General features: G+C 43.4%; 1 protein-coding gene across 1 annotated transcript; it reads right to left on the bottom strand.

Annotated features, from left to right (window-relative positions):
- Window positions 1–792: 792 nt before the first annotated feature.
- LOC104967328 (myosin-M heavy chain-like) lies at window positions 793–8,866 on the bottom strand. Its single transcript, XM_010796738.1, has 4 exons — window positions 8,289–8,866; window positions 1,876–2,136; window positions 1,209–1,712; window positions 793–901 (listed from the first exon to the last, which is right to left on the bottom strand). Exons 1-4 carry the CDS (start codon window positions 8,864–8,866, stop codon window positions 793–795), a joined length of 1,452 nt encoding a protein of 483 aa, XP_010795040.1.
- Between the last annotated feature and the right edge of the window lie 1,211 nt (window positions 8,867–10,077).

The raw sequence follows: 10,077 nt of genomic DNA, 5'->3' as shown, positions 1-10,077 counted from the left end.
GCCACCTGGGCGCCTCCCTAGGGAGGTGTTCCAGGCACGTCCAGCTGGGAAGAGACCAAGGGGTAGACCTAGAACCAGATGGAGGGATTATATCTCTTCGCTGGCCTGGGAGCGCCTTGGGATCCCCCAGTCAGAGCTGGTTGATGTGGCCAGGGAAAAGAAAGTTTGGGGCTCTCTGCTGGAACTGCTACCTCCGCGACCCGACCACGGATAAGCGGGAGAAGATGGATGGATGGATGGAAAACACAGAATTTGTGTGATTATACTAAATGATTTACAAATAAACACCATTGCATATTTACACATGCTGCTGTAACGAAAACATTTCCAACTTGGGATCAATAAAGTAAAGGTTGATAAACGCTGTGAGAATGAATCTGCGGAGAGCATTTCACCGCGATCCCAACTCGTCTATTACCAACGTTCAGGGAACTCTATGCAAGTCAATGGGACTCCCTGATAGTTGAAACTCGACGCTAAAGCCCCCCCCCCCCTTGCATTGGAAAGTGACGACAGGGACCCTGACATAACGTTAACATAGGCCGAGTTTGGAGTGAGAATGTGTTGGTACTTCAGTCAATTAAGTGAAATGTAATCCCTCTTTTTGAGTTTTACTTGATGAAGTAATATTGCTTTTTGTTGTTTTTACTTGTTTTGTGCAACATTTATCTCAAAGGTCGTAGTAGTAGGTTTTTTTAATGGCGTGTTCTGACTTTATCTAAGCTTGGACTACTGAAATGTTTTCATAACGCCCCACACACACACAACTCATAGCAGGGCAGAAGGACTGACTCACCCTCTATAAAACACCCCAACTACCGCTGACATGAAGCCAGCCGGAGCCTCCTTCTGCTGCTCCGCAACACACACATCTGCCTCTGTGTGTGCACATTTCTGGGCACTACCACACACACAGACACGCACAGAATGTACTCTTGTGAAACCTCTCATCAAATAAGTCAGTTTAAACAAACAGCAGACAGAAGTTGAGATGAAGATGAAGTTAACTAAGCAATGGTTAGGCTGCAGCATCACGTGAGTCAGTACATGTGCAGGACAGGTGTGTGTGTGTGTGTGTGTGTGTGTGTGTGTGTGTGTGTGTGTGTGTGTGTGTGTGTGTGTGTGTGTGTGTGTGTGTTTGTATGTGGTGGTTTGCAAGCAAAAGCAAATATGTCATGCCGTGCTGCAAGAAACCGTCACTGACTCACCCCCCTATTACACCACCCTCTTCCTCCTTCTTCTCATCCTTCTCTTCAGTGTTCTCACTACTCTCCGTCCCTCTTTCCGCTGTGGTCTCCTCCACTGCCGCCCACAGCTGCTTCTCCGCCTCACACACTGGCTCCTTATTGTCGATGAGACTCTCCTGACCACCAGTCACGGCCTCGGATGGTTTCCCCTCATCTGCTCCCTCCTGTTGTGGTTTCCCCGGCTGGAGGACTTGTTCCTGCCGCAGTTCTGGTTCTGGTTTTGAGGGAAGCAGCGACTCCAGCGCCAAAGCCGTATGCTCAAAGGCTGGTTTGGGGGAAACTTCGGTTGAGGTTTCTGGTTCCATGCTGGGTCCTCCTGGCTCTTTGGGCTGCTCTTTGTTTGGTGGTGCGCCGGGTTCAGCTGGAGTTGGGACAATGTGAGGTGTTTCTGAGTCTTTTGTTGTGATTGGCTGGGGCTCCTGCTTCACAGCTGTGTCCACCTCAGCAGCATCTTGTTTTTGTGAGCTAGGAGAAAAGTAAAAAATCACATTAAAACACAGCCTTCACAGTTTTGGGGCCTATTCTATCATTAAGAAGCCAGACCACCAGCGAAGCAGACACACACACTGATAGTCGTAAAGACAGACAAAGCAGACAGACAGACAGACGTCCCCTTATCCATTCTTACCCTCTGCACAAAGTTTTTGTACCCTCGTTGACAGAGCATTTTTCAGGTATATCTTTCTCATTTCTCCCTTCTAGCGATTTCCACACAGGAGTCTCTGCATCAGACCGCCTCTGTGGAGCTGGCACCAGGGTCAACACCTCTAATGTGAAAGGTTTATCCTGAAAAGTGGGGCCTCGTGGAGGACATGTGGCAGATATTTTCTTTTCTGGGCCAACAGTTTTTGGCAATGAACCTTCCTTTAACAGAGAGGGTTGCCCCAAACTAGAATAAGGGGAGACAAATAAATATATAGGATGAGATAAAGGGTGGGGGGCATGATGGTATGAAAAAAGAGTTCAGCAGGAATAAGAAAGACATAAGAGGAAAGCCATTTAAGAACAGAAAAAAATTAAAGTAGGGGTGAGCGATACCACACAATTTAATACCAAGTATTCCCACGGCCACGATTACTGATTTCAATGTTTTTTGTTATTAGAAGAGCAAACAAAAAAACTGTGATTCATTGGAGAAATGCATCATTATTACATTTTAATTGCATGTTGTCTTGGAGATTAGTATTTTCTTTTGTCTATTGTCTATTATATACATGCATGGTAAAATGCAATATATTAATGGTAAATAAGGTCATTTGAATGTATGATGCACACACAACAGCAGCAAAGAACAGATCTACTGTAGCAAGTGTTGCAACTCAAAACAAGACTCAGTATTGATGGTATCTATATCATTCTTTGGGGATCAATCTACCCACCCGTACCACATAGATAATCAATAAGGTCTTACAAGAGCAAAGAAAATAATCACAACAAAAAAGCAGAGCAATAATCCAAAACAGAAATGTTAAATGTTTTAGTTAAAGGTGGGGTAGGTAAGTTTGAGAAACCGGCTCGAGATCGCTAGAATTTGAAAATACACGACCGGAGAAAATCTGCCACTTCCTTATAGAGCCCCTCCTCCAACACACACGAACGCGCACATGAGCAATGAGGGCACGAGATAAGTTTGTGCACAGATGGAAGGCTGACAGGCAGGTAGGCCATCCAGTTATTTTAGCCGGGCCGGCTCAAATGATTGGTCGTGCTTTTTACAGTACTACGGCTTCCACAGATGACATTTTTGTATGGATTTTTTGTCAAAGCATTTAATATATTCATTGCTATCGGGATGTTAAGAGCATTCCATGGAATATATTAAAAAGTGTTTTTTAACCCTAACCCTCCATTACATTTGGAGGGAAATAGTGTACTTTTTATTCCTCTATATTTATTTAACAACATTATTTAATAGTTACTTTACATATTCACATTATAAGCGAATACAAAATATAAATAAACAAATACATAAACTATGATATAAAATGATAGGTTAAGTTATACAGCAGCAGTATATAAAGTAATTAAATTAGCTCAACCTTTACCAGGTGTGATGAACACATTAATGAATTAATTTTAAAAATGCAGGTATTTATGATTCTAAAATGGGACATTATTAGTATTTCTACGTTAAACTAAGGGGAAAAAAATTCAATATACATGTAATAACTGGAATATTCCAGCCTACATTCACAGTAATCTGCTGTAGTGAAAATGTTGTGTACCATGTAGTTGTATTTTGGAGCAACTCCAACTATAATGTGTACGGGGAACTTCTCTAGTTACAGTAGTTGGAATGTTAACTACCACGCAAACCTCCATGTTTACTAGTCCACTATCCATATCACTTTCTTCTAGTGCTGCACTCTCTCATCTATTTCTAGACTCTTAGTCATCTGTAGAAGCTTGCTTTCCTCAGTCAATGATCTGCCTTCTTCTCATCATATTATTTAAAAATGTTAAACTCTGTGTTTATCAATCTACATCCAATCAATTACTCACGTTAAATAAATTATTTTGTGAGTATAAATATACTTAAAAAGACCTTAAAAGCGCACTAACAATCTAATGCAACCAATGGGAGGTGCCAATTCTTTCCATCCATTGTTTTGACACAAATAAAATGGCGCAGGGTAATGGTGCACTAAGTGGCACATTTTTTGGATTTCAGAATAACTCATTGTGACTAAAGTTGCAAAGTAGCACTGCATTCGTAAGTTGTCTAATTTGTCTCCATTGTGACATGTCCCCATGCTTTAATGTTCTAAAGCTCTTTATTTTTCTCATACTGCCTGTGCTGCAGCACCTCTTTCCACCCTCTGTCTGACCAGAGCCCAGTCTGCTCTGATTGGTTAGCTGGCTTGCTCTATGGTGATCGGTCAACCATTTAGAGATGTCCCGCCCCTTAGCCTATCAAGTACAATGTGTTGGAGCGCTAGCCAATAGTAGAGTGAGTGTTCCATAGTGATGGTGACATCATATTATGGAAGTAAACAACAGACTCCTTCAGGCTGGGCATGCACCAGAACCTATACAATACTACAGAACAGGGAAAACCCCAAAAAGCATGATAAGGCCTCTTTAATAACAAAGTCCGAAATATTTAAATCATGGAACATATTCAGCTCTAAATAATTTAAACATCACTATATAGCAGCTGACCGTTGGGAAACTATTACATAACAAAAAAGTGATAAAACACGAAAACCAAATCAACCATGTCACCAAGCAATTGTTATTCCTGGAGAGAAGTGTGTTCAGCGTGAAGCTGAGATCACCCACCTTTGTGGCAGAGTCCACGGCTGCCCCTCTCTCCAGCAGCTCCTGGACCAGGTCCACATGGCCCTCCTTGGCTGCCAGGTGCAGTGCATTGAGACCATTCTGGGAAAAGACCACGTAGGCAAGGTTAGTCCAATAAACGCAACATCAACAAAGAATAAAGACAGGTCCAAATGGAAATAGAAAGAGTTACCTCCTCTAAAACAGCTAACGGAGCCCGCCTTTCTATCTCAGTTTCCATCTGTCCTACATGTGTCTGTCCCTCTCTGAGACTGAAATATCAACGCTAGATATCAAAGTTGCTCAGTTGTTGTGCCATGCAATGCTGGCATGAAGCAGAGCCAGTCACAGGAATAAAGATAGAAATAAGTGTGTGAGAGTGTGTGTGTTGTCTGTCACATACTCTTTTGTCTGTCACATACTAATCTTGTCTGTCACATAAGTGGCGCAACTGATGCGGTATTGCGCTAAGGGGAAATTATTTTGACCGGACACTTTGACCGGAGACATTTAGATTTGCCGGTCTTCAGCATATTTTACCGGTCATAGTCCGGTAATTACCGGCTAACTGGAACTCTGCGCTGTGGTCTGCCACAANGGCTGCTCTTGTTGGTGGTCGCCGGTGCAGCTGGAAGTTGACACATGTGAGGTGTTCTGAGTCTTTTGTTTGATGGCTGGGGCTGCCTGCTTCCAGCGTGGCCACCGCAGCAGCACTTGTTTTGTCGAGCTAGGAAAAAGCTAAAAAATCACCATAAATACAGCAGCGCTTGCACGAGTGTTTGGGGCCTATTCTATCATTAAGAAGCCAGACCCCCCGCCCGCGCTGCGGACCCAGCGAAGCAGACAGCAAGCCACACACCGGATAGCCGAAAGAGCAGACAAGCAGACCCAGACAGGCAGACGTCGGCCCTATCCATTCTAGCCGCTCTGCACAAAGTTTTGTACGCCCCGTTGACAGAGCATTTTCAGGTATATCTTTCTCATTTCTCGCTCTATTAGCGATTTCCAAAACAACAGATCTGCATCAGCCCGCCTCGTGAGGCTGCAACCAGGGTCAACACGCATCAATGAGTGAAAGGTTTACCTGAAAAGTGGGTGCCTCGTGAGGACATGTGGCAGATATTTTCTTCTTGGGCCAACAGTGTTTTGGCAATGACCTCCCTTAACAGAGAGGTTCGCCCGCAAAACTAGAATAAGGGGAGAACAAAAAATATAAGGAATGAGAAAAGGGTGGGGGGCATGATATACTGAAAAAAGAGTTCAGGCAGGAATCAAAAGACATAAGAGGAAAGCCATTTAAGAACAGAAAAAAAAATAAAAAGTAGGGGAGCGATACCACACAATTTAATACGCAAGTATCCCACGCCCCAGATTACGATCAATGTTTTTGTGTATAGAAAGACAAAAAAAAAAACGTGATTCATTGAGAAATTGCATCATTAGTATCACATTTTAATTGCAATGGTGTCTGGAGATTGAGATTTTCTTTGTCTATTGTCTATTATAGTACATGCATGGAAAATGCAATATAATAATGGTAAATAAAGTCATTTGAAGTATGATGCACACACAACAGGGCAGGCAAAAGAACAGATCTACTGTAGCACAAGGTGTGTGCAACTCAAAACAAGACTCAGTATGATGCAGTCATATCATAACTTGGGGATCAATCTACCCACCCGTACCCACATAGAAATCAATAAGGTCTATACAAGAGCAAGAAATATAATCACAAACATAATAAAGCAGAGCAATAATCCAAACAGAAATGTAAATGTTTTAGTAAAGGTTGGGGTAGGTAAGTTGAGAAAAAAACGCCCTCGAGATCGGCTAGAAAAATTGAAAATAATACCCGACCGGAGAAACTGCCCCACTTCCTTATAGAGCCCGCTCCCTCCAACACACAGCGAACGACGCCCACATGACGGCAATGAGGCACGGATAGGTTTGGGCACAGATATGGAAGGCTGAAAGACGTAGACCATCCAGTTTATTAGCTGGTCCCGGCTAAAAATGATTGCCTCGCTTTTTAACAGTACTAGCCGGCTTCGCACAGATGATATTTTGTATGGAGTTTTGTCACAGCACTTAAGATATCTCATAGCATCAGCTGATTGGATGTACAAGAGCAACTTGCAGGTTAGAGACACCAGTGAATAAATGTGTAGGAAAATGATGAATACACTAGATTTCGCCAAAAATATACAGAAATATACACTACAGTGACATCTGGCGTCGTTTTAGTAAGACATTTTCACTTCTTCATAAAAAAGCCTCCGCACGTGACCTCCCGCGTGTGACGTAGCATGGGGGAAACAAGGGGGAGAGCGGCCGGTCTAACGTATGAATAAACATGGATCACAATGCTAGTTTTGACACAGAAGAGGTTGAAAATATATATTCGAATGCATATGATTATGAGCCTGCTAGGCGTCCAAGAGACCAGGAGCAGCCAAGGATTAGAAAAAATAACGGCCATCGGAGAGAAATTGAGCTTTCGTGTGTGGAGAACCAGTGGAGAACAGAGCTTCTGTCTTGGTGAGTGACCGGTGTTAGCATGTTAGCTAACGTTAGTCACATCACAACATTGTAAAGTTAGCAATCATATATCAGGCTATAACTAAAGTAGTATTGATAATATAGTAACGTTACTGGCAGGCAGGCCCGGCTCCAGGATGAAATTACTGAGGGGGCTGTTAAAAAATCCGAGGGGGCGATTTTTTTCTCACAACAACGAAAAATACTGGCAATGTAATGAATTGACACACCAAGCTTTTTTCCTTCTCACTGCTCTACAATCTCTTTGCTTCTTTATTTGTTATTCTGGATTTACCTCTGTCGTTCTGTTCTTTTCCTATGATCTTTAATATTAGATAGTACATTATTAGATGGCCGAACTTTGTTTAACAGACTAACATTGATTTCCTCAATTTATAAATGGACAGGCTCTGTAATTATACCATAACCTGTTCTCCTCTATCCCTTAACTCATCTTCCTATACAGATGTACTTACTTACTATCTACTCTAGTCATGCGCAAGTCTGTATCAGCTGTATCTCGCCTTACCTAATGCAACTCCACCCTACGGTGGATGCACAACGCACCCAGGAACGAACGCTAGCTCCGGTCCTTTTCCCGTGAGGGAAACTGTGTACTCGATGCCCTGACAGGCTTGTGTTTGTGCAACCTGCACAAACACAAGCTCACCATGATTACAAATGGTGAAATGCAATGTAAAATTACCGAAAAAATACCAGCTCACTAAATCACAACCGCTCAAACCAACTACAAACTACTACCGCGGATTGGGCAGAGAACGAGTCCGAGAAAGTTGCTCCCCCATGTGACGTAATATGACGCTTTTGACGTATGACATTAAAAAAAAGCAGTTTTTAGTAGCAGAGCTCAAAACGGCTCCTGTTCCTCTGAATTCCTGCCCTTATGTCTTGTAAAACATATCAAATCCTGCATTAACATTTTTAATTGTAATTTTCAGGCAAGGTTAAGAATAAATGTAGTAAAAAAAAAAAACCTGCAAGTTACTCTTTAAGAGCATTCCATGCAATATAACAAAAAGTGTATCTCGGGTTTCACAAACTTGCATACCTTTAACCAGTATTAAAACAAAGTTAATTTAAAGTAATTTTTCAAGGAAAACACAGATTTTATTTGAATATTTAGAAAGGAAATGACAGCCATTTAAAGTATAAAAAAATCAACACCGACAGTGAAAATGTAACTTTTTCAGTGGTGCAACTCACCGCTCATTGGAGGCGGAGCTTGATTTATTGACAGATTGAAGGGTCATGCCTCTGTCTTGTGATTGGAGGAGAGTTTGATATGACCGTTGCTCGGATGTACAGCTGGTTGTCTCCGGAGGAGGGAGGAGAGGAGCAGGAAGTGGAGTCTGTGGTCCATCTTTAGGAGCCACTGTGGGCAGGTGTGTGAGACTGGGAGGAAGGAGGTCAGTGTTTAGCTGAGGAAGTGGCAGAGAAGGAGTCTTCATCTTCTGCTTGTCCTCATCTGACTTGTTGGCCTCCTTTCTCCTTTTGTCTTCCTCCTCTTTCTTCCTCCTCATTTCCATCTCTTCCTTCTTCTGTTCCACTTCTTTATTTGTCCTGTCTTCTTCCTCCTTTATTCTCATTTTCTCTTTCTCCTCTCTAAGTCTCTTCTCCTCCTCTTCCCTTTTTTTCTTCATCTCAGCCTCCTTTTCCTGCGGCTCCTTCAAGAGTCTCTCTCTCCTCCTCTCCTCCTCTTCTTCACGTCTTTTCTCCTCTGCTTTTTTCCTCCTCTCCCTCCTTTCCTTCTCTTTCTTGACAAGTCTCTCATTCTCTTTCATCTCTCTCACACTTTCCTCCTCCCCCTCATCCTCCCTCTTCTTCCTCACCCCTTCTGCCTCCCTTTTCTTCCTCTCTTCCTCTTTCTTCTCCTCCTCCTCCCTCTTCTTCCTCACCCCTTCTGCCTCCCTTTTCTTCCTCTCTTCCTCTTTCCTCTCCTCCTCCTCCCTCTTCTTCTTCTCCTCTTCCTCTTTGATGTTCTGCTGCTCCCTCTCTTGTCTCTCCTCCATCTTCTTCTTCTCTTCCTCCCCCAGGAGCCTATGTCTCTCTTCCTCGCTCCCCTTTCTTTTCTCCTCAAACACTCTCCTCTCCACCAGAAGTTTCTCCTCCTCCTCTTTCATTTTCCTTAAGAACCTCTCCTTCTCCAGCCTCCTCTCTTCCTCCCTCCTTCCTCTCTCCTTTTCCCCCTCCACCTCCAGAAGTCTCCTCTGCTTCTCTCGTTTCTTCCTCTCCTCTTCATCCCGCGTCCTCTTGTCCTCCCTCTGCTTCTCTTGTTTATCTCTCCTCTCAACAAGGAGTCTCTCTTCCTCGCATCTTTTTCTGTCCTTCTCCTTCTTGAGCTCCTCTTCCTCCTGTAAGAGCCTCTTCTTCTCCTCCTCTAACAGTCTCTTTTTCTCTTCTTCATGCTTTCTCCCCTTTTCCTGCTTCTGGAGCATCACTTTGTGTTCTCCATCTTTCCTCCTCTGTTCCTCCTCTTGTTCTCTCTCCCTCTTCTGCTCTGCCTCCATCTTCACCTCCTTGTCGGTCGCTGCTCCCTCTAACTTCTCCTTTTCTCCACCGGCCTTTTCACTGGTTTTCTGTTCAAGACTGCAGAACAGATAAACAATATACCTTAAACCTGTGTGTGTGTGTGTGTGTGTGTGTGTGTGTGTGTGTGTGTGTGTGTGTGTGTGTGTGTGTGTGTGTGTGTGTGTGTGTGTGTGTGTGTGTGTGTGTGTGTGCAGGATGAATGGATGTTTTGATAGATTTTAAAGCCTGCAGGCGGGAAACACGACTCAGCACAAAACGTCTCTGATAAAATATCCGAAATGCTAAAACAACACCCTGTGTGTGTGTAACGTCAGAGTTAATGGGGTTCCTGTGAACCACAGCATTTTTTTTCTGTCTGAACCCGCCGAGTCTCAGAGGTTACAGGAATGAGCTGCCTGCAGCTACACACACACACACACACACACACACACACACACACACACACACACACACAGAGAGACAC

The sequence above is a fragment of the Notothenia coriiceps genome, unplaced genomic scaffold (genome assembly GCF_000735185.1).
Source record: "Notothenia coriiceps isolate Sejong01 unplaced genomic scaffold, NC01 NC01_scaffold00037250, whole genome shotgun sequence".
NCBI lineage: Eukaryota > Metazoa > Chordata > Actinopteri > Perciformes > Nototheniidae > Notothenia > Notothenia coriiceps.
This window is presented reverse-complemented; position numbering and strand designations above follow the sequence as displayed.

What these genes read in the sequence shown, in the direction of transcription:
- LOC104967328 (XM_010796738.1), bottom strand. Translation starts at nt 8,866, where the DNA reads ATGAAAGAGAATGAGAGACTTGTCAAGAAAGAGAAGGAAAGGAGGGAG. An exon ending in AGCTCCGCCTCCAATGAGCG is followed by an intron (nt 2,137 to 8,288) that starts GTGAGTTGCACC and finishes CCCTTATTCTAG; the next exon opens with TTTGGGGCAACCCTCTCTGT. An exon ending in GAGGGTGGTGTAATAGGGGG is followed by an intron (nt 902 to 1,208) that starts GTGAGTCAGTGA and finishes TGTGTGTGGTAG; the next exon opens with TGCCCAGAAATGTGCACACA.